The 27,064-nt window shown below is 51.1% G+C and overlaps 1 protein-coding gene across 4 annotated transcripts in view; it reads left to right on the top strand.

Moving 5' to 3' along the window:
• Positions 1 to 26,829, top strand: part of MIDEAS (mitotic deacetylase associated SANT domain protein) — a 66,349-nt gene extending 39,520 nt beyond the window's left edge. For 2 of the 4 annotated variants that reach the window (XM_072761981.1, XM_072761980.1), the window contains exons 2-13: positions 6,673 to 8,349; positions 9,410 to 9,709; positions 15,211 to 15,556; positions 17,655 to 17,721; positions 18,176 to 18,318; positions 18,414 to 18,517; positions 19,024 to 19,099; positions 19,776 to 19,864; positions 22,028 to 22,177; positions 23,375 to 23,587; positions 25,539 to 25,735; positions 26,341 to 26,829. In XM_072761981.1, the coding sequence (XP_072618082.1) occupies positions 6,901 to 8,349; positions 9,410 to 9,709; positions 15,211 to 15,556; positions 17,655 to 17,721; positions 18,176 to 18,318; positions 18,414 to 18,517; positions 19,024 to 19,099; positions 19,776 to 19,864; positions 22,028 to 22,177; positions 23,375 to 23,587; positions 25,539 to 25,735; positions 26,341 to 26,521 (3,315 nt within the window). In that variant the 5' untranslated portion in view covers positions 6,673 to 6,900 and the 3' untranslated portion in view covers positions 26,522 to 26,829. Of the gene's footprint in view, positions 1 to 6,672; positions 8,350 to 9,409; positions 9,710 to 15,210; positions 15,557 to 17,654; positions 17,722 to 18,175; positions 18,319 to 18,413; positions 18,518 to 19,023; positions 19,100 to 19,775; positions 19,865 to 22,027; positions 22,178 to 23,374; positions 23,588 to 23,785; positions 24,738 to 25,538; positions 25,740 to 26,340 lie in introns of those variants that run through there. The other 2 variants (XM_026008561.2, XM_072761982.1) reach the window with 2 other exon arrangements.
• The last annotated feature ends 235 nt before the right edge of the window (positions 26,830 to 27,064 follow it).

Here is a 27,064-nt window from a genome sequence, read left to right as displayed (position 1 = left end):
GGCTCAGGCACAGACTCCAGAGAACCCTGCCTTAGACCTCTAGGGAGCCCTGCCTTTCCAGAGGGAGGGAAGGGTTGGAGCAGCCTTTGGTGGTGTGAGTCCCTTAGGGCCCAGAGAAGGTTATAAGGAGACCAAAAAGCTCCCCATGAGACCCTTTCCAGAGGTTCAACCACTTAAGGACCTTAGTGATACTTGCTGTATCTCTTCCAGAGAAAGCCAAAACCTGCTAGCTTTTACCTTACTCCCTGGGACTCCCAACTTCTGCTGGAAGGGATTTGCCTGGGCTGCCTGTGATTGTTTGTGGCCCTTGCCTAGGAGAGAGGCAGCCAGTCCCCTCAGTGTGGGCAAGGGCTGAGCCTGGAGGCTTGATCCTTTCCAGGCTCTGCCTGGGATTCTTTTTTTTCCCTCTGCTTCCCCCTTATAAAACAGATCTGGTTCTCCTGGGTTCCTCTGGACTTCCTGAGGGTGTTTGCTGGCATTGGAGGAGAGGGACAATGCAAATAGATGCCTGAATGAAGCCCTGAGAGGGCCTCATAAGGCAAAGGATTCTCCTCTCACACACATCCCTTTAAAAGCATCTCAGTGTTGGCATTTTTACCATCACAGTCCAGACTGCAGCCAACTCGAACCCCGGCCAAACCTGGCCTAACCAGCTAGACAGCTGAAATCCTTGGGACCCTACTGGCCTGGGCTCTGCATTTCAGAGCTGAAGCTAAGTCCAGAGAAGTGCTAATCTGGGGACTCTATGGATTGGGAATGGGTAGATCATAGGGCCTGCTTTCTCACACCCCTAGGGGAAGTGACATTTGTCAGAGTCAGGTCCTTGTCCCTGTTCCTGATGTCTCCTTCCTTACTGGTTTGCAGACTCCTTATGAACAGGACTTATGTGTCCAGTGGTTTCGAGAAATGAAGCCCTTTAGCCTGGTGTGAACTTCCAGTTAAAGTGGGAGGGAGCGGGGTAGGTGAGGGGGATTGAGCATTGCAGATGATTGCACCATGTCCAGAGGGAAGGTTTTTCTAGAGCCTGGGCAACTCTAGACAGCCCAAGATGCAGTTCCAGGCCACTTGCCTAGTCTGGTTGTAGCCACAGACCCCAGAGTACCTGAGAGAGAACTTTCCAGGAGAGCATGGGCTAGAAGGCCAGCTGGGCCAAGCTGGGCTTCTCTATGGAGGGTCCCTCATCACTGCCCCTGGCATCCTAGCCAGACACCTTGGTGTCTTGAGGCCTAGCCCAGTCATGTCAGGGCATGAGATAAACAGATCCATAGGCTCATGTCTCTGGCTATGGTCTCAGCAAGGGTGGGAAGCCACAGGGAAAGAAAAATTGGACAGGGCAATGGAAAGGCTGGCACTTTTACAGTTGGCCTGCATGTGGTGTGGGGCAGCAGGTGACAGTCAAGGGGCAAGTGGCTTGTGGGCCAGAAATTAGAAGGATTTGCGTTTAGCTTAGTTGGAGACAGTGTGGGGCTACTGATGGGGTAAAATGTGATGGGGTTAGGAGGAGAGACCTTTTCACTTCATCTCAGCATCACGAGGATCTCTGATGTGCATCAGGGAGAGAGACTGGAAGCCGCAGCCGGGCAGGGGCCCAGGGTGGACACCCTGGCAGTGAGTAGTATCTCTGCCCAGGCAGAGCTCTGACTCACCTTGGGTGCAGTCTTGAGAGCATCCCAAGAGGCAGATACAAGCCAAGTGCCAAGGTTCAACGGTCTGCAAACTCTGCTCCATGGAGCTTGCTGTTTGCTGGGGACAAAGAAATAGGTATCTGCAATTTACTGTGCTGAGTGTGGTGGGGGGTGGGGTGGTGGTGGTTAGGAGGTGTCGTGGGCTCAAAGTGAAGCTCCTGGCTCAGCCCTGGGGTGAGGGAGGACTTCCCAGAGGAAACAATATCCCAGACCTGAAGGACAAGTAGGACCTGGCCAGATGAAAGGGTAGACAGGTGTCATAGGCAGAGATGCTGCTGAGCCAAAGACCTAGAAGCAGAGCAGGAACACCGCTGAATGATGGCTCAAGCGTGGCAGGTTGTGAGAGATGGCAGGAGCCAAAGTCTGCAGGACTTGTGGGCAGGATAGGGAGTTTAGACTTTGTTCGAACATAGCCTCTCGGGTGCTCAGGGAATTGGCTGGCCTAGAAATTTGATAGATGCCATAAATAGGTGTATTTTGTCTTGGTCAGGGGTGTGTGAGCTCTGATCCTCCGTCTTCCCAATGCTGAGTTGGTAGGGCTGGGAGTGGCCCAGTGGTAAGAGCAGGAGCTATAGGAGCTTTAGCAATAAGGAACAGGAGGATCTTCTAGTCATCTCTGAACCCCTGGTCAGAGCTGAGCCCCTGTGGCTGCTAGGACCAAGCGAGGCACCTCCTTCCTGGCCTGTGTAACCTTGACTTACAATGGTCTTGTGTCTCAGATGGCCACATTCAATATTTCTAACTTCTTATGAGTGGCCCTGGGTCACCTAGTGGTCACGACCCGGCCCCACTGTGGTGAGGGCTCACTGGACTCTCCCAGCCAGTGTTGGCTGTGTGACAGGGCTGCTGAGAGCACTTGGGGAGCTGTATGTATTCTGGTTGCTCTCCCTGGCAGGCACGGTGTCCCCATCAGCATAGAGCTCCCAAAGGCCTTTCCAGCACCTTCCCTCATGTGTCTGCAAAACACAGATGCAGGTTCAGCACTCTTTTCTTTTCTTGGTGCACAATTGCTTTCTTCCATAGAGAGAAAGTGCTTTCCACCACAGATCCTCCCGAAAGCCTCCTAGGTCCTTGGTCATTGATAACAGATTCTTGCCTTGTCTTCTGCTCAGGGGCATCTCTGCGTCTGATCAGGGATTGGTTTACAGTAGTGAGGTACCCGGGGGAAGGGAGAATGAATAGAGCTGGGACAATCAAGCAGACTGATAAATTGGTTGTGCTGTCTGAGGCCTCTTGGTGACTGTGGGTTTCCTTTCCTGCATCCGCTGTCAGAGACCCTGCAGCTTGTCCCCGGGTGAGGGAGACGCCTGCAGAAGTTCCTCATTACAGCCTCATCCCTGTACCCTCAGGGAGTTGGCCCATAGGTCAGTAGCCTTCGGAAAAGATGGCTTCCTTCCTCTTCCTCACTGTGAGGAAGGCCAGGCTGACTTCCACCTGAAGAACAGAGAAGTGGCGCTGGGGTATAAGAAGTGAGGGGAAGTGGCTTCATTCTGCCCAGAGTTTGCAGTTTGTGAGGTACACAAGTAGGGTATGGGAGCTGGAAGCCCCACAAGCAGTAACTAGACCTGAGGCAGGGGTGAGCTCGCAGGGGCGGGACAGTCCAGGCGCAGAGGGGGGGGTGCTAAAGTGGCCGGTGCAGTCTCAGGCCTCCTTGTGGGTGGCTCTTCTGGGGTGATGCCCCATTTCTTCCCTCTCTTCCCCTAGGATTGAGAGGGCCTCAGCTGTACTGGTAGAGAAATAGGAGAGGTTTACCTGCCAGTGGTTCGGGCAGGAGCAAGGGGCCTTTCCAGTGCAGTGAGGAGGGATATCTGTGTCCAGAAATCCTTGCTCTGAGATGGTGGGGACTGTGTTGTACAGGGGGTTATGCAGAGAGGGACCTGGTGTCTTTATGGCATGTCTTAGACAAGGAATAAGAGCTTGGTCTTGGAGTCAGGCAGACTGAGGTTCAAGTTCTGGCCCTGCAATGGAGTTACTGTGTGACCATTATCAAGTTACTTAGCCCCTCTGAGTGTCATCTAGCTCATCTGTAAAATGGAGGTTAAAATAGCAATGCTTCATGGTGGGGTTCATGCTGCCTTATAATGTTCTTGTGGAAACTAAATATATGAAAAGCACTTAGGACAGGCCTAGCTCAGGTGCATTCTTCTGTTACTGCTGCTGCTGCTGCTGCTGCTGCTGCTGCCTTGGTGTATCCCCTCCCCTCCTTCCTCTAGGGTTCCCAGGCATCTTTCACTCTTCTCACCCCCCCACCCATATCATGACCTTTCTTCTCTGAGGGTCTCAGATCTGGGTGTCTGTGTTCTTGGGGGTGACAGGAAGGCCTCTGCAGAAACTTCTGGGGTGATCCAGCTAGCCTCCCCAGGATTTGGCTTCTTCTAAGCAAGTTCCCAGCCTCCCTTTGGAAACCTACTGTGGTATCCTGAGTGATGATCCTTGACATACAGGATGGAGGATGGGAAGCAGACTAGCCTAACCAAACAGCTGCTGGTGAGCCAGCGTGGGGCCCTGGGGATGGGGGCGGTGTGGGCAGGAGCAGCCCTGCCCTGGCGCTCCATTCACAGAATCCACCTCCATCTCACTCAACCCAACCCTACAGAACTCACCCTTCCCCAGGCTCCGGGTGGCCACCTCCCCCATCCCCCTCGCCTGGTGCCTGTGTACCCCCCACCAGGTGCACGCTCTCACACGTGCACCCAGGCTCATCTGCCTCGTGGGCCTCCCCTTCCTCCAGTCCCGGTGTCCCCGAGCTGGTGCCGTGGCTTAAAGGCAGCGGGCCCGTGGCTGGGGAAGGGGGGCCACCTGTGCCAGTCAGGGCAGGGGCAGCACAAGTGCGCGTGAGCACCCGAAGGGCTCTCAGGCCCCCTGGAGGCACGTGGCCCTGCAGCCCCTCCTCGGCGCCCTCCCCCACCCCACGGGCACATCCTTCCTTCCTCTGTCTTGCTTCTGCACATGCAGACCTCTAGTTTGCTCTCTCACGCTCATTTAGAGAGGCAGAGCCGACTCCTGTAGCCAAGTCGGCCCCCAGGCTGCTGCTTCACCGTGGCGCCCAGGGCTATTTTCCTTGAGGGGGCGGGGGGCTGGCTTTGGGGTCTCTGCTCTGAATCGAGTTGCCCGTCAGGGAAAGAGAGTTGGTTCTTTTTTTTTCTTTTTTTTTGAAGATTTTTATTTATTTATTCTTGAGAGAGACAGAGAGAGTCAGAGACACAGGCAGAGGGAGAAGCAGGCTCCATCCTGGGAGCCTGACGTGGGACTCGATCCCGGGTCTCCAGTATCACGCCCTGGGCTGAAGGCAGGCACTAAACCGCTGAGCCCCCCGGGCTGCCTTGAAGGGGTTGGTTCTAAAGGTAGTTTCCGCGGCCCTCTGCACTCCCTGCCTGCTCAAATTGTCCCCGTGCCGCCAGGGCCAGAGTGACTTGGATGCCCACCCAGCCTCTTTCTCTCCCTCCACCGACTTCCATAAGTGAAGACGAAGGGGGTGCTCACGGGAAGCTCTGGCTGGCTGGCTTCAGGGCTGGGAGCTGAGGAAGGAAATGGAGGAGGAAGTCCCTCCCCTTCTGGGTGCTGGTGAAAGTGAAAGGCAGGTGGTGGGGAAGGGAGGGTGGCTGCAATGAGTCACTGCTGCGCTGAGAGGGGAAGGGCCGGGGAGCTGCGGAAGCCTGTGAACGGGTGATAGGGGGCCTCGCACGGAGAGCCTGCCCTTGCCGCCCTGGCCCAGCCCTCCTTGGCTGGGCTGGTTTCCTGGGAACTCCCGGGACTGCAAACTAGGACCTGGAGCTTCTAGGGCCTGAGCTCTGAGGTTGGTCTGGACCTGCAGATTTATTCCCCTGGGCTTCCTGAGCTTCCCCTCCTCACCCCTCCTGGCCTGACTGGCTCAGGACCAGAATTTTAGCAGCGTGGGGAAGAGGGAGGTCGTGTAGCTCCCACCCTCACCAACTAACCAGGGAGGAAGAAAAAAAAGCCCTCTCTGAAGAAAGACAAAGTCTTTGAAAATATATGTGAGTTACACATTTAGGTAATAAAAATACATGTAAATTATAAAATGCTGGTCTTGATTTTGACTGTCCTGTAGCAGGATAAATAGAGCAACCTGTGTTTTGAAGTTTTTTTAAAATCAAGTTAGAAAATAAACACAGACACTGTGAACACTTAAAGTCATACCATGTCACAGAAAAACATGACAGGCCTAAATTCTAGAAATCTGCATCTCCTCCATGTTGCAGTGGTGCTAGTCCTTTGCTCTGGGTACCGGGAGCTCTTTGGGAGGGGAGGAGAGGTGGGGATTGCTGACCAGGTACCGGGCTGGATCCTGCCCCCAGCCAGCCAGGGCTGCAAAACAGGTTCTGTGCTGGTTTAGGGAAGACTACGGCAGCCACAGTCCCACCCAGCAGCTCCTCCCAGGGGTGTTGCTAGAACACACACCCTTCTGCAGCCTCACCTACATGCCTCAGTGCAAAGGACCAGAGCCTAGCCCTGGGTGCTGCACTCTGCAAGGACCTGGTGGGCTCCCCTGCCTGGAACAACAACCGCATAGTTAGGAATGACCCCTGTTGTTTCCACTTCCTGCGTCTGAGATATGCTTGGAGCATCAGAGGAGGCACCGTCTGGATAAAACTTCTGGGTCTGGTGAGGAGGCTACTGCGTTGGACAGATGTGCTCAGCCTGTGGGTAGCCAGGCCTGGCCTAAGAGGAAGACTTTGTTGCACCTTTTCCCATCTTGACTGCAGGGGCTCCTCCACTTGGGGAGGAGCCTCTCCTGTTCCCTGGCAGGTGCCTTTGTGTAGTGTACAGATCACACACCCAAATGCTGCAGGGTGAGGTGGTGGGATGAGGAGAGTCACAAAGCGCCGCCTTCTGGTAGTTCCCCCGGGGCCCTGGCTCCTGCCTCACCAGGGCTGCTCTGTGAACTTGGGCCCCTCCCTCATATGTGTGCTGACATCTGGGGCATCCTGGGAGGCTGTGACTGACACTATCATTCTTCTGTCTGCAGGCTTCAGGGTCCCGTGGAACATCATGAACTGGGAAAAGTAGACAAGCCCAAGAGCCTCTCCACGAAGAGCAAGGAAGAGCCAACGGTTCTTTCTCCCTGTGCCTGACCTCATCCCTGCTGTGCCCCCACTGGCTCCTGGACAAGAGCTGGGCTTCCAGCAGGACCTTCCCACAGGGGATGGGCAACTGGTGAAGTAGGGCTCGCCGCCAGGGCCCAGTTGGCCACACCATGAACCTCCAGGCCCAGCCCAAGGCTCCGAACAAGCGGAAGCGTTGCCTCTTTGGGGATCAGGAACCAGCTCCCAAGGAGCAGCCCACACCCCTACAGGCCCCACAGCAGCCCCCAGCTCCTCCGCAGTCCACCAGAGTGAAGGAGGAGCCTTACTTTGGGTCCGAGGGTCCCGTAGGGGCCGCCCCCGTGTCCCAGCCCGTGGAGCTGCCCCCTCCCAACAGCCTGGCCCTGCTAAACTCCGTGGTGTACAGTTCCGAGCGGACCACAGCAGCCATGTTGTCCCAGCAGGTGGGCTCAGTCAAGTGGCCCAACTCTGTGATGGCTCCAGGCCGGGGCCCTGAGCGTGGAGGCGGTGGGGGTGTCAGTGACAGTGGCTGGCAGCAGCAGCCAGGCCAGCCCCCACCCCACACAACATGGAACCGCCACAGCCTGCCCCTCTACAGTGGACCCAAGGGGAGCCCTCATCCTGGCATGGGGGTCTCTACCTACTACAACCACCCAGAGGCACTGAAGCGGGAGAAAGGAGGTGGGCCGCAGCTGGACCGCTACGGAAATGCCGTGCGGCCAATGATGCCACAGAAAGTGCAGCTGGACGTAGGGAGGCCCCAGACGCCTCTGAACTCTTTCCATGTGGCCAAGAAGCCCGCCAACCAGACACTGCCCCTGCAGCCCTTCCAGCTGGCGTTTGGCCACCAGGTGAACCGGCAGGTCTTCCGGCAGGGCCCACCGCCCCCCAACCCCGTGGCGGCCTTCCCCCCGCAGAAGCAGCAGCAGCAGCAACAGGCCGCCCTTCCCCAGATGCAGCTCTTTGAGAACTTCTATCCCATGCAGCAGCCACCCTCTCAGCAGCCCCAGGACTTTGGCTTGCAGCCAGCCGGGCCTCTGGGCCAGTCCCACCTGGCTCACCACAGCATGGCGCCCTACCCCTTCCCCCCCAACCCTGACATGAACCCGGAACTTCGCAAGGCCCTCCTGCAGGACTCAGCCCCACAGCCTGTGCTACCTCAGTCCCAGATCGCCTTCCCCCGACGCTCCCGCCGCCTCTCTAAGGAGGGCGTCCTGCCTTCTGCCCCTCTGGATGTGGCTGGCACCCAACCTGGACAGGAGCCCACCAGCAACCTGTTCCTACACCACTGGCCCCCACAGCAGCCACCACCCGGCCCCTTGGGGCAGCCGCATCCTGAAGCTCTGGGATTCCCACTGGAGCTGAGGGAGTCGCAGGTGCTGTCTGAAGGGGAGAGACTGGCACCCAACGGTCGGGAGCGGGAGGCTCCCACAATGGGCAACGAGGAGAGCATGCGGGCAGTGGGCACTGGGGACTGTGGGCAGGTGCTACGGGGTGGGGTGATCCAGAGCACTCGACGGAGGCGCCGGGCATCCCAGGAAGCCAATTTGCTGACCCTGGCCCAGAAGGCAGTGGAGCTGGCCTCGCTGCAGAACGCAAAGGTGAGAGTGGCATGGGATGGAGGCCTGACCTGGCAGAGGGCAGAGTGAGCTGTGTCTGGAGCCCGGGGAGAGCAAGTGATTGCAAGTCTACAGGGCGGTCTTCTCATTTCATTGAAGGAAATTGAAAGAACCCGTAGGCTTCTGGGAGTTCTGAACTCCCTGTGTGCAAAGAACATAGGTCTTTCATACCCGAAGGAAAGATAACGTTTACACATGCAGGTTGGCAGGCGATACGCCATCGTGGGTTGGCTTCTTCATTTGGCACATGAGGGATTGGGAGTAGGGGCAGGTGAAACGATTGCCAGATCACATATACCAAAATAGGAAGGTGGCAGTGGTTACACAGGTGATTATACTTGTCGAAATGTTTCAAACTAAAAAATAGGTGCATTTTATTGTACGTAAATTTTACTGCAATCAAGTTGATTTAAGAGAAATGACAACATGGGCAGCCCAGGTGGCTTAGCGGTTTAGTGCCGCCTTCAGTCCAGGGCCTGATCCTGGAGACCTGGGATTGAGTCCCACATCAGGCTCCCTGCATGGAGCTTGCTTCTCCCTCTGCCTGTGTCTCTGCCTCTGTGTGTGTGTGTGTGTCTCATGAATAAATAAATAAATAAATTTTTTTTAAAAGGCTGATATATCAGAGGCTGTAGAATTTGACTTCCCTCCAGCCAGTTGCCAACGGTAAAAGGTACAAAGACCACCATTGCTTGGTACCAGGTTCCTTGCTTATTTTTTTTTATAGACATAAGTTTTGAATTTAGATACTATTTTGTGTGGCATGAACTGTATAGGCCAAACAAAATGCATCTGTAAGCCACTTATGGCCTGAGATGCCCATCTGGGCACCCCTGTGCCAGGCCAGGATTGGAGGACCTGGCAGAAGGGAGGTTATGGAGAGTATTTGGGGGTGTGGTGGGAGAAAAGACATTCAGGGAAAGACCGTTGGGAACCACCGTGGGTGTTTGAGTTCCTGAAGCAAATGTGACTGGGTGTCCTTGACTTATTGGGACTTACCTTCTAAACCTTACCTCCGTTCCCCCTCCCTCTTCTTCTCCAGGATGCCAGTGTCTCCGAGGAGAAGCGGAAAAGTGTGTTAGCTTCAACTACCAAGTGTGGGGTGGAGTTTTCTGAACCTTCCTTAGCTGCCAAGCGAGCACGAGAGGAGAGCGGGATGGTCCCCCTCATCATCCCGGTGTCTGTGCCTGTGCGGACTATAGACCCAACTGAGGCGGCCCAAGCTGGAGGTGTTGATGAGGATGGGAAGGGTCCCGAACAGAACCCTGCTGAACACAAGCCGTCTGTCATCGTTACCCGCAGGCGGTCCACTCGTATTCCTGGGACTGATGCCCCAGCTCAGGTATGAGAGGCTCCCCCATGCAAATACTTTTAGTACCTATGTGCTCCTGGGGGCCTAGGACCCTATAGGAAAAAGGAGAATATGGTAATATAGGAAGAATTTAAGCAATCTGTGGAGATACTATTTATATTTTCCAAACCAAACTTACAGATTAATGCACTTACAGGAGACAATGAGATAGTTTTATATTTGAAATGGAGACTGCTTAGTAAAATCTAGGATGTGTGAATCTCTTTCATTTCAGGTCAGCAAATTTTAGCTTCTAATATGGGTCAGGTTTTGTGCTAGGCACTGAGATGCAGAGATATTTATTTGTTCTGTCAGTACAAACATATGTATGTTAAAATCTCACCAAGATTGAGGTTTTATCTACTTCATTTTTTTAGATCTGTGTATTTGTTTTATACATTTTGGTGCAATGTTATTAGTTACATACTCATTTAGAAGTGACTTAGACGCTTCATCTTATGAAATGTCTCTTTTTATCTTTAGTAATCTTTTTGCCTCTTATTAAAGTCTACTTTGTGAAACATTTAGCTTTCTTTTGGTTAGTGTTGCAAGGAGGGGGATGGATGAGATGTGTATCTTGTCCATCATTTTACTTTTAGCTGTTCTGTATCCTTATGCTTAAGGTGTATCTTTCAAATGGCCTATAATTGAAGTTTGTTATTATCTGTTCTAACAACCTTTGTCTTTTAGAGCATTGATATAGTGTACATTTAATGTAATTACTTATATACTTGGGTTTGAATTTGCCCTCTACTGTTTGCTTTTGCTTTCTATTTATCCCATATTGCCTTTTCTGTTCCTCCCTCCACCCCCACACCTTTTTTTGGATTGATTGGGTTTGTTATTCTGTTTTCCCCTCTTCATTAATTTATTAGTTATATACTTGTTTATTATTCTTATTTATTTACTTATTACTCTTTTATTTATTGCTCTTTTAGTAATTATCCAAGCAGCCTTTCTTTCCTGGATTAATGTGAGGAACTAAGCCCTACAACAAAGAATTTGAGTGACTATTTTCTCAATTCACTGAAGGAATAGCACATAACTAGTATCATTCTAGATGCATAGGGGAGAAGCTAAGTCATTACATACAGTGAACACCTTATGACATTAGAGCTTAATTCTTTTGTTGAGAAGAGCTACTAGAGAGTAAAACATGTATTCTTGGCTTATTGAAATCTATATAAATTAGTATTTTACCTCTTCCAGAACAATGCAAAGTTCTTACAACTCTTTAACTCCATTTTCCACCAATTATAATTTGTAAAATTATTATTTTTTTTGTAAAATTATTAACATGTATTTTCATTCTCTAAATATTTTAAAATTACCAGGATATTATAACATCATTGTTTTTATTAAGTTTTTAATTCCAATATAGTTAACATATAGTGTTATATTTGTTTTGGCTATACAATCTTGTGATTCAACAATTCTATACATTCCTCAGTGATACCATTATTGTTTTGTTCAGTTGTTCATTTTAGATTTACTGAAAGACTTATTGTGTTTGTTGTTTTTCATTTCTTCTCATACCTCCAAGCTTCTACCTTGGATTATTTATGTGCTGCTTGAAGAACATCCCATAGTATCTCCTTTAGTGTCTGTTAGTGATGAAATTTATTAGTCTGTGTCTGAAAAAAATTTTTAAGATTTATCTGAGAGAGAGAGTGGGGGAGGATAACTTTGCTGGGTGGAGAATTCTGTGCTGGTAGTTATTTTCTCTTGGCACTCTATTGTTTTTAGACTTCCATTGTAGTTACAGTGTTGGGAAATAACCATAAGCCATATTGTTGTTTCTTTGAATATAAGGTGTCTTTTTATCTTCTTGGTTTTCAGCTTTTTTTTTTTTTGTCATTGGTTTTCAGCAGTTTTGCTGTTATACCTAAATATTGGTTTGCTTTGTATTTATCCTCTTTAGAGTTTGTACATTTTTTTCTGCCCCATTTTCTCTCTTCTCTCCTTCTGAAACTCCAGTTATACATTTGTTAGAGTCTTTCACTATATCCCCTTTTTGTCTGTCATGCACTTTTCTGTATTTTCCATTTTTCTCTTATCCTGGCCTTTCAGTTTACCCATTCTCTCTTTAGCTATATCTAATATGTTGTTAAACCCACTCATTGCATTCTTATTTTTAGTTAATTTTTTTCAGTTACTGATTTCTATTTGGTCGTTTTTAGAGTTTCTAGTTCTTTGATGAAATTTTCAACCTTTTATTTTATTGCATAATTTAAGTTTTCGTAAAGTTTATGTCTGATAACTCTATTAGTGGGATCCCCATGGGTCTCTTTCTGTTATGTTACTTCTTGTTTTTATTTTTTTTATTTTATTTTATTTTTTTTTTAATTTTTATTTATTTATGATAGTCACAGAGAGAGAGAGACAGAGAGAGGCAGGGACATAGGCAGAGGGAGAAGCAGGCTCCATGCACCGGGAGCCCGATGTGGGATTCGATCCCGGGTCTCCAGGATCGCGCCCTGGGCCAAAGGCAGGCGCCAAACCTCTGCACCACCCAGGGATCCCCTACTTCTTGTTTTTAAATCATGTTTTGTTCTCTTGTATATCTGGTAAGTTTTAATTGCATGTCAGACATATATGAACAATTGTTGAGGTAATTAAAGACTCTGGATGATGTTCTTGTCTTCCAGAGAGGATTTATCTTTGCATCTGACAGGTAGCAAAGGACATTAGCAATTCTGAATTGTTTTTAATTTATTTTTTTAAATATTTTATTTATTTATTCATGGACACAGAGAGAGAGGCAGAGACACAGGCAGAGGGAGAGGGAGAAGCAGGCTCCATGCAGGGAGCCCGATGTGAGACTTGATCCCAGGTCTCCAGGATCACACCCCAGGCTGCAGGCGGCCCCAAACCGCTGCGCCACCGGGGCTGCCCTGAATTGTTTTTAATTTAATCAGCGATTAAGAGTAGAGGATTTTAAGTTGCTCATTATTCCATGTGAAGACTAGTCTATTTCTGATTCCCCTTTATTCTGAGGATATAGCCCTTTGGAACCCCAATCCAAAGCCTGGGGGTTTATCAGGCTCTCCTTCCTTGGCAAGGTCTGAAGCCCAATTTTTATTCTACTAGCTCCTTGGATTTGTTAAAAACTCTGTTTAGTTTCTCACCTTCCTAGTTACCTCTTCTACTAATGCATCCACCTCTAGGGAAAGCACAACTCCAAACTCTAGACTTACCTCTTTCATTTTCCTTCTTTTCCTATTTTTTGGTTCTTCAAGTCTTTGCCAACTTATTTGCTCTCAGCTACCTTTAGAAATCTGGTTTTTATATAGAGTCTGGATTTCTTAGTTATTCTCAGCTGGAGAGTTGGCCTGCAAGCCTGTCCTCTGTAAAAGAAAGGGGACCTTTAAGATTATTATGAGCAGGACAGTCTCTACTCTCTGGGATCTTATTCTCCGGTTGTGATAGAGGTTGGAGGCTAGAGGCCTCTGTCCTGAGGATGGCAGGAAGGAGCCTGAGCAACTACATAGCTCCACATACCCATTTCATAGATGAGGAAGTAGGTCCAGGAAAGGCAAGAGACTTACATAAGTTCATACAGCCAAGTAATGGCAGAGCTAGTCCTGGAATTTGGATCTCCTGAATCCCCACCTATAGATACTTGAACTTCACCAGACTTTAGGAAGTGGTTTATTTTGTTGTTATTTGTTTGTTTGTTTATTTATTTTTCTTTCTAATATAGGTATTTTCAATCTTGCACAAAAGTATAGAGAATGGTAAAATGAATCTCAATATTTAACCATCTCCTCCTGGCTTTAATGGTTTTCAAAATACATTTTTTTTTTTAAGATTTAATTTATTTATTCATGAGAGAGACACACAGAGCAAGAGAGGCAGAGACACAGGCAGAGGGAGAAGCAGGCTCCATGCAGGGAGCCTGACATGGGACTTGATCCCGAGTCTTCAGGATCACCCCCTGGGCTGAAGGCAGCACTAAACTGCTGAGCCACCTGGGCTGCCCGAGACATTTTTTTTTTATTTGTATCTCCACTTCTTCTGCCACTGGATTTTTCTGGAAACAAATCCCAAACATCATATCATTGCATTCATACATACTTAGGTTTCTATCTTAAGTACACTATACATAATCTTCTTCCCTCCCTTCCTTTCTTCCTTCTATGTAACCTCAATATTATTATCACATCTATAAAATCAATACAGAAAATATTGTCAAATATTCAAAATAGTTTATTTACATGTCCCTTATTACAAAATTACAAATAATTGTACTAGCTGAGTTCATGTTGGATTTCTTGTCTGGCAAGCTTGAGGGCCTTTGGCTCCATTGCATTTCTTTCTGTGCAATCATATTATTCCCCTAAGGAGGGAAGAATAAAGAATTTCATTTCTTCCTCGTATACAGAAAAAAGGGGGGGGGGCACAAATGGGTAAAGGACATAATCAAGACCTCATGGAGAGTCAGGAGCCTCTGCTGAAAGAGTTTGTGGGAATGGGACACTGGGAGGGGGAGAGAGCATGCTGTCCTCAGGCCTACTCAGTCAGTGTAGCCAGCCTCACCTGGTGGCCAGCTGTGCACCCAGAAAGGTGATTCGGATGTTGTTCACCCTCATAGAGTTCCATTCCTCTTTGAGGGGATAGGGATGGAGCAAAGAAAGGCCTCTATTCCCTTATAGCCGTACACCCTCTATTCTATATGGAGATCCATGAGGCATTACTGAGCAGGGGCAAGTGTAAGCTCAGAGGGCTCACCTTTGACAGCATGAATGGGCTAGTCTGTGTTAGTCATAGGACTAATACTATGAGGAAAAGTTCTGTGAGGACCAGACTGTCTTATTCATTTTGTGGTCCCATGCCCAGCTCAGGTCTTAGCACATAGTCTATCTAATACAGAGCTTGATAGCAGCCAGTATTTATTAAGTATTTACTACATATCAGGTACTGTTCTCAGTGATTTCCATGTATTAATTCATTTAGTCCTCATAACTAAACCTTTGGTAGGCACTTATTATTCCCAGATTAAAAATGATGATGCACAGAAAAGTTAAGAAAATTTATGTGTTAAGTAAGGGAGGTAGATCCCATTCCAAGCAATGCAACTACAGACCCTTGCCCCTTTACTGCTACAGTTCCCCATCCAATAGCATATTGTGCGTCAGGGGTTGGGAACTAGGGCCTGTGGGCCAAATCCAGACCTAAGAATGGATTTTACATTTTAAAAGGATTATTTGAAAAGTATGGGGAGAAGGGGAAGAACAGTATGTAATGGAGCCAGTGTGCAGTCCACAAAGCCTAAATTTATTCTCTGACCTTTACAGAAACAGTTTGCTGACCCCTAGCCTAGAGGAGATGGTAAAAGGGTTTTTGGGCCTGTTTCCTGTCTCAGGCTTGCCTTTTGGCAGGTGTAGTAGGCAGACTAAAGTTCCAAAGGTGAGACTGACAGCAGTGGTCAAGTCTTCAGTTTTCCCAGCACATTGGAGGCTGAGCCATCTTGGTTCTCTTTCCTTCTCCAGGCTGAGGACATGAATGTCAAGTTGGAAGGGGAACCTTCAGTGCGGAAACCAAAGCAGCGGCCAAGGCCTGAGCCCCTGATCATCCCCACCAAGGCGGGCACTTTCATTGCCCCTCCTGTCTACTCCAACATCACCCCATATCAGAGCCACCTGCGCTCTCCTGTTCGCCTAGCTGATCACCCCTCAGAGCGGAGCTTTGAACTACCCCCTTATACACCACCCCCCATCCTCAGCCCTGTGCGGGAAGGCTCGGGTCTCTATTTCAATGCCATCATGTCAACCAGCAGCATCCCAGCCCCTCCTCCCATCACGCCAAAGAGTGCCCATCGTACCCTGCTGCGGTCTAGTGAGTGACCCACCTTCAGGGGTCATGGGGGCAGGGAATGTGGGGAGGGAGGGCGGTGGGCAGGGATGAGACTCTACTTGTAAGGCTATTAGAGATTGGGCTAGAATACTGTGGGCAAAGGGGCCCCACTCTCTTCTCTGAGAGAGAAAAGGAGATTGTCCTGGTTCAAGAACAGGCCGGGGTATGGGAGAGGGGTTTGAGTCCAACTGCTTGGGTTCAAATCCCAATTCTACCATTTACTATGACTTGTGCAAGTCATTTAAACTCTCTCGGTTTCAGTTTCTTCAATATTAAATGAAGATAGTATTTGGTTGATTCTGAAATTGCCAATTTCAACTATTTTTAGATTCACTAATAGTTTCCAACGGTTCAACCTAATAACCACCTCACAGGGTTGTGGCGAGGTTCAGATGCATTAGTGAATCATGCCTGGAGCGTCGTGTTTATTCCTAGAAGTGGCAGATCCTGTCTCCTGGGAGTTGTTTTGGCCCAGAGCAGACATTTTGGGTGGCCTGGGTGGTGAATTGTTGGAAACCGTTGCCAATTTCCCAAAAGGATGTGTTTCCTCTGAAAAATGGGATAATCCTATCTCTTGGCATGGTGGAGGATTAAATGTGAGTAAACAGTAGGGTGAGGCTGCACCATCACCAGATTAACCTCTGACCCTGACCTCCCGTGGCCTAGCTCTCTGGTGCCCCCTGGTGTCTATGGGTGAGAAATGGCTCACCCTGGGCTGGCTGACCTTCTGCCCTCCCATGTACCCCTCCAAGCTTGGAAGCTTCTCTCCCTGCCTGGGTCGTGCAGGAAGAAGTTACTGTAGAGACCAGACTGGCAGCAAAGAGAGGCCTCCTGTCCATCCACGAGTATTTTTTTTTTAAGATTTTATTTATTCATGAGGGACACAAAGAGGGGTGGGGGGGGGGCAGAGACACAGGCAGAGGGAGAAGCAGGCTCCATGCAGGGAGCCTGATATGGGACTTGATCCCAGGACTCCAGGATCACGCCCTGGGCCAAAGGCGGCGCTAAACCACTGAGCCACCTGGGCTGCCCCTCCATGAGTATTTATTTATTGAGCACTTGGGTGTAAAACATTGAACTGGGTCTTGTGAAGAGTCTCCACAGTGTTGGGGACAGCATAGTCTGCTCTAGAGAGTGTACAGGGCCATTAGAGAGTTGACATGGGAACCTGGGAGGCAGAAAAGCAGAGGTTGTGAGTAGAGTGGGATCAGCAGCCAGTGAGAGAAACAGACCCTAAGCTCCAAAGCCTGCAGAAGCTTCTAGCCTGGGGTGGTAAGAAAGCAGTCTGCAGAGGGTGGGGCTAGAGCTGAGCTTGAACCAGGAGGGGGATGGGGGATGAACCTGAGGGTGCAAAGGGCTGGCGGTGGGACTATGCAGGAAGAGTGATGAGCTGTGAGTAAGCATTCGGCTGGGATCTGGGGTCCAGGTGGTGGGAGGCCTAGATGGAGGGGGAACTGTATGAGCGAGCTGAGCTGAGGAGTTCAGGTTTTATCTCAAGCTGCAGAGGAGAGTCCTCCAAGATTTTGTTTTTGGAGCAAGGGAATGTCTAGATCATGTGGGGTGCTCAGATTAGTTCAGGAGAAACTGAGGCAGAGAACCCAACATGAAGTGAGAAGTATGAAACAGGGATTCCCCTTCACTACCTTGCTAGCATGCCAGAAGTTTCAGCTCTTTACTAGAGCAAGCCCAGGTTAATGTTGGAGTTAATTCTATAGTGTGGGAGCTCCTGGGGCAGGGACCCAGCGTTGGGTATAAGTACTGGTAATACTAATAGCTAATATTTATTGAGGCTGAAGCTTTGTGCGTGATTTTATTCAGTCCTCATGTTAACTCTAGGAGCCGGGTAGTTATAGCCCCTCTCAGCAGGTGTGAAAACAGAAGCACCCACATGTTTGGCAAAGTCACAGTTAGTCGTCACAGTTGCAGGCTGAGGAGCCAGGATTCAGGGTGCCTGATTTTTGAGTGTGAGTCTCTGTGAGTCACTGCTGTGGCTCTTGTGCAAACAGAGCAGCCACGGAGGGTGGGGGTTGCGGGGGCTTACTGGAAGGAGGGTTTCACCAATATCCCTTTTGTCCCATAGATAGCGCTGAAGTCACCCCACCTGTCCTCTCGGTGATGGGGGAGGCCACCCCAGTGAGCATCGAGCCGTAAGTGCAGCCCTTCCTCTGGCCCATGGCATGAGGGTGGCGGAGTGGGGTCCAGTGCATGTGAGCCCTGGGAGGAGGGCCTCTGAGATTTCGCAGTCGCCTCTGGGCTTTACTGCCCCACCCCGCTTCTGTGAGGAAGTCACTGGAAAAGGAAAGCACCAGCTCGGTTTAAATTTGCCTCTCAGGAGAAAGAGGATAGTCGAGGAGACTCCTTCTCGGTCTGTAAACCTGAAGCTTCTCCCCTTCCCAAACTCTGGGCCTTGTCTTTCTGGCTTTACCAGTGGCTGTTTGCTAGGCTGTCCTCACGAAAGCCAAATTCCCATACACCCAGTTGAAGCCTTGCCACGCCCAGCCTCTGCCAGCCACCCCCTGCTGCTTCTCCCACCCCAGGGAGAAAGATTCCCGATCCCCTCAAGAGGTGAGGCTTCATTCCCTGCCCTTTCCATCCCTGCAGACGCATCAACGTGGGCTCCCGGTTCCAAGCGGAAATCCCATCGATGAGGGATCGGGCACTGGCCGCTGCAGACCCCCACAAGGCTGACTTGGTGTGGCAGCCATGGGAGGGCCTGGAGAGCAGCCGGGAGAAGCAGAGGCAAGGTGAGAAGGGACCAGAACCAGCAGGCGAAGGTGGGCAGGTGGGTGGGCGAGGCCCGGAAAGTGATTTCTTCTTTCCCTTCCCATGCTTGCTCTAGTGGAAGATCTGTTGACAGCTGCCTGCTCCAGTATCTTCCCTGGAGCTGGCACCAACCAGGAGCTGGCCCTGCACTGTCTACATGAGTCCAGGGGAGACATCCTGGTGAGACAACAGCCCTGGTGGAGGGAGGGACCCTCAGGGAGGCTGGCCTGGATCCATGTCTGCCGTGCAGGAGCCAGTACTGCTGATGCACCGATTCAAAGCCGGCAGGAGGGGTGGGCCAAGTTGGGGGTTGTAGGGGCTCCACCCAAGGCAGTCTTAGTTCCAAACTCCAGACTTGGCTGCCCAGGGTCCTCCTGTCTACCCCTGTCTCTCCCTGATTCTGGATCAGTGAATCCCCACCCTCAGGAAGGTTCATGTGTCTGTCTGCCCTGGGGGCCACATGCTCCCTCTTAAGAGGCCCAAGTTCCTGAGCACCTCCACCCCCACGACCTCCCCATCTTGCCAGACCTCTTGTCCCTCAGCAGTGAAGCAGGGGCAACAATAAATGCCCACCCTACTACTCAGAGGGTTCAAGAGGACTTCTGAATTTTGCCTGGTACCTAGGATGCTCAGCCTGCCACTGAGACCCCTGCAGGGCCTTGACCTTTGCCTCACTTCCCCTTCAGGAAACGCTGAATAAGCTGCTACTGAAGAAGCCCCTGAGGCCCCATAACCACCCACTGGCGACTTATCACTACACAGGTGGGCCTGGGACCTGGAGTCTCAAGGGGTCTCCAGCATCAGTGGGGCCCAGCTTACTGCTGAGTCCTGGGAAGGGGTGAGGAGGTGTGGGGGGTGGATAAGCCAAGAGCCAGAGTGATGGAAAGAACTGACTCCAAAGATGGGGTAGTCCCCCAGGGGCTTCCTGTGCCCTGGGGTGGAAGGGAGAGGGGTGTGGGCCAGTGGGAGCCCATGCAAGCAAAAAAAGCCCATGGTAAGGTGCAAGGGATAGGAGTCCAGGGAGTGCCATCCAGACTGGCATCGGGTGCCTGGATCTTAGACAACCCCTGGAAGGCCATGTCCCATCCTGGGCACTGGACTTTTAAAAGGGACACTGACCGAATGGCGTAATCACAGCAGCCACTGTCCCCAGTCCCTGTTGAATGGCACATCGTGTCTGTGTCAGGCCCAGCCTCGAGGTCCCATGGGGTTATCTCATGTCATCTGCAGCACCACTGGTACAGTGGCTTCTATTACTAGTTCCTGGCTCGCGAGTGAGGTGAGTGAGGCTCAGAGGCCAGTATGTGGCCCAGCTCTGCATGCCTGTGGAGACCCCCACAGATGGATGGCTTCACACTTCTTTGCGTGTCAGGATGGCCCCCTGCAGTGCTCATGGCCCCATCCACCTCACTACTGTGGCTCCCTCTCTGCCCTGCAGGCTCTGACCAGTGGAAGATGGCCGAGAGGAAGCTGTTCAACAAAGGCATTGCCATCTACAAGAAGGATTTCTTCCTGGTGCAGAAGCTGGTAAGCTGGGGCTCTGTTTGGGGGAAGGGGGAGTGAGGGAAGGCCAGGAACTGACTGTGTGATTTGGGGCTCCCTCTGCCGGTGGTGGCCTCTCAGTCCCTTACCAGGCCCTCTGTGAAAGCAGTTAGGTCCATGCCACTACGTATCCTGAGACAATTTTCCAAATAAAACAAGGGGAAGAGATTGGGCCTTTCCTGCCCTCAGTTCCAAGCCTCCTTCCCTCATGTTAGGGTAGTGTGGTCATGCTGGCGGTGCTGGGGGGGCGCGAGGGGTGTTTCAGAGGGAGGCCTGAGTGGGCAGACCCAGTGGTGTCAGACTTCAGAGAGTGACTTGCCTGAGAGAGAACAGGAAAAGAAGGAGGGCTGCAGGCAGATGTGAGCCATTCCCCAAGGGGCTGGGCTGCTTCAAAAGCCACAATTAGCTTGTGGAGGAGAGGTCACCCTAAGAATGAGGAGCACTGAGAGCCAGCAAGTGACTGTGTAACCTGGAGGGCCATTGCCCACTTCCTGTCAGACCCAGGGCTTCCTTCCAGTAACTCTGCTGACCAAGTAGAGGAGGCCAAGTCTCATTTTCCTAAATTGGATTTATCTTGTCCTCTTTCCCATGTTGTTCTGGGAGAAGAAAAGTGCTTTCCTAATCCAAGGACTTGCATGCTTCCAGAAGCCCTTCTCACAAAAATCGGAGCCTTGTGGACCGTGGAGGCGAGAGAGTTTCCAAGAAAGTCTTTTCTCCTCCTCGAATTGTAGATTGTGCCAGGACAGCCCTGGGTACTGGGCAAAGTGCTGATAAACCCTCCTACAAGGGCCCTGTTGTGAGGACAGTCATTTGCTGGGTTTTAGTAACACTGCGTTCCCAGATTGGGCAATATTTCTGCGAAGTACTTGCCTGCAAAACTCACTCCGGTGCCCTTAAACGCCATAATGAAAAGAGCAGACCATTAGTCATACGGATGATTGGAGAGAATTGATAGCAAAAGTGTAAACAGGATCTAATTAGGAAATTTTTGGCTTGGCCATTCCTGTGAGATTGGAGCACATCTGTCACAGATGGATACAGAGGGCACAGAGGACTGTCACTGACCCCCTGGGCTGTGTGGACAGGACTTCCCAGCTCCCTGGACAGCCCTGCAGTTGGCTGAGCAGTCTGGGAGCCTGGGGCAGAAAGGGCGGAGTCAGAGCAAATGGCCTGTGTGTGTGGGAAAACCAGTCCAGAAACTAAACCCAGTAGCCAGGTGGATTTGTGACATGAGAGTGCTAGGATTTCAGACTTTGGGAAGCCCCTTGGAAGTCATCGACACATGAAGAGACTTGGCCTAAGGTCACACAGCCATTTAGTGGCAGAGTTAGGAGTAAGACTTAGGCCTTCTGCTTCCTTTTCAGGTTTTCCAGAGCTTTCTTGTTAGTCTCCCTTGAGTCCCTCCCTGACACAGGACAGTTTAACATTTCTCTAGCCTCACCTGTCAGTTGCTACTCCCTGGGAAGGAATGACACTGCTCGCGTTAATGGAGTCTCTGTTGCCAGATTGGGCTGGCTCTGAATGTGGATGGCATTCAGACTTTTTCACCTGGAACTTTTTATTTTGAAACATTTCAAACTTTACAGAAAAATGGAAAGAATAGTACAATGAACACCCACATATCCCTCATTTACATTTACCAATTGTTAACCGTTAACTAGCTTTCCCTCTCTCTTTCACTGTCTCTCTATAAATTTATGTATGTCCTATTTCCTGTCCTTCCATTATAACTAATCGTTAAAAGTAAGCTCTAGACAGCATGACATTTGATCATCTCTTAAAAACAAGGGCATCTCTTTCAAAACCACAATATCATTATCACACCCAAGAAATTTAGACTGATACAGCAGTATTCTCCAATATGTGATCATTATTCAGATCTCCCCAAAGGCCTCATGTTCTTTTTAGCTTTTTTTTTTTTTTTTTTTTTTAAATAGTGCTGAAGCATTGGTTAATTGAATTGGTTGGTGGTTGTTCAGGGCATGCATTGGAGAAGCGGTTGTATTTTGGGCTTCTTAGGTTTAGCATTGGCTGAGGCTGAGGTTGAGATGGGGCTGAGGGGCACATGCATGGACGGGAAAGGCTGGAGTATCCCCAGGCAGGTGAGCTAAACCAGGAACTCTGACCTCAGTTTTGGCTTCAAACCAGATCCAGACCAAGACTGTGGCACAGTGTGTGGAGTTCTACTACACCTACAAGAAGCAGGTGAAAATCGGCCGCAACGGGACGCTAACCTTCGGGGATGTGGATACAAGTGACGAGAAGTCAGCCCAGGAAGAGGTTGAAGTGGATATTAAGGTGACTCCCCTCCCAGCCTCAGCTGCTTAGAGCCTTGGCTGTGTCTGGGGTTAGGGACTGAGTTGGGAGCCTGAGGCCAAGCTCTCTGGAAGTCCATGGAGAGCAGAGAGAGGAAGGCTGTATCCCTGACAGCCCCAAAGAGCTGATGTCCTGGACACTGGACCTGGGCTGTTAGGTTCCCCTCTCTATCTGCCAGTGTCATGGTAATGATAGATTGTGTTTGCTGCAGAACACTGGGGAGTTTTCCCACAGTATTTATAGCAGCACTGACTTACTGTCCCCTAATAGCAGATCTTGAACACTGTTGCCCAAACTTGAGTCATTCTTGTACAGCCATCATGAATATGTCTGCATCCTGCCACATGTCACCGTTTTTGTCACGTTCATCTACCACCTATACTCCCTCCTACTTCATATTTTTCTTTTTTACTCAGAAGTAAAAAAGCTCCTTTTTTATTCAGAAGAGAAATATTATATCACAGCCATAAACAGAAAACCAGGATTGTTTGCCATAGAAGGTACTAGTAAAACGAAATATATATGAAAATCAAACAATGTTACTAGATAGATGCCATTACCTGCCAAGGCTCTGAGTCTCAGGCCTAACTTCTGTTTAATTAAGACTGAAGAAGTATAAAAGACACATTAAGATCCAAGTCGAAACTTTGTCCTTAATCATAATCAGAATTGAAAGAAATTTGAAAAGCCAATGTTATTTTATTTTCTGTCCATGTGGCCACCTAACATCATCTTGGGGTTCTAAGTGCACACTTGCTGACATACTGTGCTAAAACCAGGAATGGTTTGGTCCTCATTTTGCAGGTGGAAGTGCCAAAAGCATTACAAAGATAGTTTAGAATTGGAGCTAAGGCTGCTGCCGGGCTCCACCAGGGCACCTCGCTGAAGTATGTATCTCTTGAATTGGCATGCTTGCTCCCTGCCCCTGGCTCAGTCTCAAGTGCTCTGTGTCTTCCTGAGGGCTTCCAGGGCTCAAGACTCCCATCTTCTTTTGGAAGCCGACCAGCTGGGGTTGGGGGGTGGTGGGGGTTACAGAGGTGTAGCACAGGAGGCTGTGCTGGGCCAAGTCAGGCAAGCAGGATGAGCAGGGCCTAGTGGTCCCTGGTTGGGTCAGAATCAGTGCAGAATGGCTGTGTGACTGAGCTCCAGGCTCACTGCCCTCCTTCTTGTCCCCTGTAGACTTCCCAGAAGTTCCCTAGGGTGCCTCCTCCCAGAAGAGAGTCTCCAAGTGAAGAGAGGCTGGAGCCCAAAAGGGAAGTAAAGGAGACCAGGAAGGAGGGGGAGGAGGAGGTGCCAGAGATCCAGGAGAAGGGAGAGCAGGAGGAGGGGCGAGAGCGAAGCCGGAGGGCAGCGGCTGTCAAAGCCACACAGACACTACAGGCCAATGAGTCGGTAAGTGTGCCCTCCACTGGGGGAGTCCAGGGCCAGAAGGAGGGCTGGAGCTGGGCCTCGGGGGGGTAGGGGGGAAGGCAGAACAGGAACATGGTGATGACGATCATCATCATCACAGCAGGAAATGTACTAAATGCTTTATGCTTTTAGCTCATTTAATCCTCATAACCCTGTGTGGTCATTATTCCCATTTTACAGATGAGGAAAATGAGGCCCCCTTGAAAAGACAACTAGTAAACAGCCTGACTCCAAAGTCTGCTATTAATTTTCATACTCTATTGCTTCTGGATCTGAGACTCAAGAAGAAGGCTTTTGTGAAGACCTAAAAGGCGTGTGGGGACATTGGGGAAGCATTTATGAGTTGTAGCTCAGGCAGGCTCCCCGTAAGAGAGGTGTGTCCCCTCCAGGAATGTCTGACAAGAAGAACAAGCTGAGACCATGAGGACACAACAATGGCCCCTGACAGGTGTTCTCCACACAGTGCCTTCCTGCCTGTTATCTTGTTGATTCCTCACAGTCACCCCATAGTGTTACCCTCTACCTGGAAGATAGAGGACACTGGGTTCAGAGAGGCCAAGTGACTTGCCTGAGGTCCCACCCACTGTCCTTGTAGTGAGGCCCTCTGTCCACCATATCACAGACCAAGAAGCAAGACATACTGGCCAGAGATGTTCCTTGTCAGGGAGAGGTCCCCTAAAAAAGAGTAGGGATGGGAAGGGTCTATTAGGGAGCTACTGAGAGAACCTTCTTCTTCTTCTTTTTTTTTAAGATTTTATATGTTGATTTGACAGAGAAAGAGAGTGCACAAGTGGCAGAGCAGCAGGCAGAGGGAGTGCGAGAAGCAAATCCCCTCTGAGCAGGGAGCCCGACACAGGGCTCAGTCCCAGGACCCTGGGATCATGACTTGAGCCAAAGGCAGATGCCTAACTGAGCCATCCAGTTGCCCCCTGGGAGAACCTTTACAAAAAATTCTGGGATCCCTGGGTGGCTCAGTGGTTGAGTGTCTGCCTTCAGCCCAGGGCGTGATCCTGGAGTCCCAGGATGGAGTTCCACATCGGGCTCCCTGCATGGAGCCTGCTTCTCCCTCTGCCAATGCCTCTCTCTCTCTGTGTTTCTCATGAATAAATAAATAAAATCTTCAAAAAAAAAATCTGTGTTGTACACTTATGCTTGCACAAGACACTCCTTGCCCCACCCCAGACTGTAGATAGACAGCTCTTTTCTCCCTTCTGAGACTTAGCTGTGCTCCTTCTCCAAGAGCTGTGCTCTATGTACAAGCCCCATTGAGTTCTGCTGACTTTTGAGTATATTTCTCTATGAGGTCTACTCGTGTACATATTTAGGACTTCTAATGGCCCCCTGAGGCTCCCCTATCACAAGGCCCATGATTCCTATATCCTGAGTAGCACCTCTCAGCTCTGTGCCAGGTGTCCTGTACTCTTGGTGTCTGCTTGGCATTTCCCAGGGTGGCCCTTGTTATCTGTGCCTTTCACTAGAGTTTGAGCCCTCTGAGAGCAGGGGTTACTGTCTGTCACCTCTGTATCCCTAGCACCTGGCACAGTCACATGGACTTGAATCTTATTTATGGAATTAAGGCATGAATGAATGGACTAAATGACTGAAAACATGCAAACATCATTAATTGAGACACCAAGCTGCCTCCCTCCCCCTGCCCCCCCCCCCCCCCCCCCAATTAGATAGATGCATGGAGAAGTCCTATGGCAACTAGGGCTTTCCCACAGAATTACTGTAGCAACAGCTTTGTAAAGATAGAGTTGGCCAAAGACCGGAATGGGCTGCCAAAAAGCGGTGAGTCCCTTGTCACTGAAAGGATTCAAGTGGATTCTAGGGGAGCACTTGGCAGGAGCCTAGGACCAGTTCCCTGAGATGCCAGAATGTAGGAACCTCTCTTTCCCAGACTTCTCACCTCTCCCTGTTTGATCCTCTCCAGGCCAATGACATCCTAATCCTCCGAAGCCATGAATCTAATGCCCCTGGGTCTGCTGGTGGCCAAGCCTCAGAGAAGCCAAGGGAGGGGGCAGGGAAGTCCCGGAGAGCACTGCCTTTTTCGGAGAAGAAGAAAAAACCAGAGACATTTAACAAGACCCAGAACCAGGAGAACACTTTCCCTTGTAAGAAGTGTGGCAGGTAAGGTGGTATGCCCTGCCTCCACGGGGACCTAGCTGGGTGGCCACCGCTGGGGGCAGAGAAATGTGCTTTCAAGGGGGATAGTGAGAGAGGTAGTCAGAGCTTTCACCTTGTCTGGTGATTGGCAGCAAGGGTTTCTAGGGCGGTGACGTCACTTGGCGGCTCTGAGAAGCAGCATGCTGGCGCTGAATCAGGCACCCTAGGAGGGTGGGGGTGGCCATGTGGGCGGAGCCAGTCCTGCAGAGCTGGGAGGCCCCCCCCAGACACACCCACGTGGGGCACAACCTCGCTCGCTGCATACACACAGATGCACTCACATGGGGTGCACCCTTGCACAGGGCGCATACACACAGATGCACCTGCGCACCCACGCGCGGGCACGCGCGCGCACACAGACACAGACACACCTGCGCGTGTGCACACGCACATACACATGCACTCACATGGGTATACCCTTGCACATTGCGTGCCACGTAAACGGACACACCCATGCCGGGGCGCACCCTCGCACGCTGCGCACACACATGTGCCTGCGCTGTCTAGGCTGGGGGGGTTCTGGGGGCGCGGGGACGGCATCTGATGGGAGCCCCCCTGCCCGGCTGCAGGGTGTTCTACAAGGTGAAGAGCCGCAGCGCCCACATGAAGAGCCACGCGGAACAGGAGAAGAAGGCTGCCGCGCTGAGGCAGAAGGAGAAGGAGGCGGCGGCCGCGGCGGCCACTGCGGCCGCCGCCTCCCCGCACCCGCCGGCCCTGCGCGAGGAGAGCGGCGCGGGGGAGCGGGGCTGAGCCCGGGTGCCCGGGGCCGCCCCCGCCAGCACCCGGGGCCGCCGGCGGCCAGAGGAGAGCTCACGTGCACTGTTCTCTGAAGAAAACGAGACCATACAATAAACGGCTCTTTTATTTATAAAAAGCCCCGGGAGCAGTCCTCAGGGCTGCAGGATCCAGTTCTCTCTGCGTCCGGCGGGGAAGGCGGCCTCACGCCCTCCTGCCTGGGCTGGGGCGCCCCTCGGGGGCGCTCGAGCACCGCCGCCCGCGCAGCCTCTGCCCTTCCTCTGTGTCCCCCGCTGCCCAAGGTCGTCACCACCGAGAGCCGAGCACCAGCCCGCCCCCCGCCCGCCCCGGGAAAGTGTGTGGTCAGCTCGGAGAGGGAACTCAGCCTGCCACCTGTGCTGTCCCCTACCCTGGCCCGCGGCCACCTCCCCTGGGAGGAAGGCTCCCGGAAGGCCGGAAGGCCGCTAGGTCGGAGGACCGGTACCCGGCCCTTTGCTGGGGGCTAGCAGCCCGCGGGGGGCCGAGAAGGGGTCTCCGATGTGTGGGGGAGGGGCCAGC

Source organism: Vulpes vulpes, chromosome 6 (assembly GCF_048418805.1).
Source record: "Vulpes vulpes isolate BD-2025 chromosome 6, VulVul3, whole genome shotgun sequence".
Classification (NCBI taxonomy): Eukaryota; Metazoa; Chordata; class Mammalia; order Carnivora; family Canidae; genus Vulpes; species Vulpes vulpes.
The sequence above is the reverse complement of the archived record's forward strand: the minus strand, read 5'-3'. Positions and strand labels throughout refer to the sequence as shown.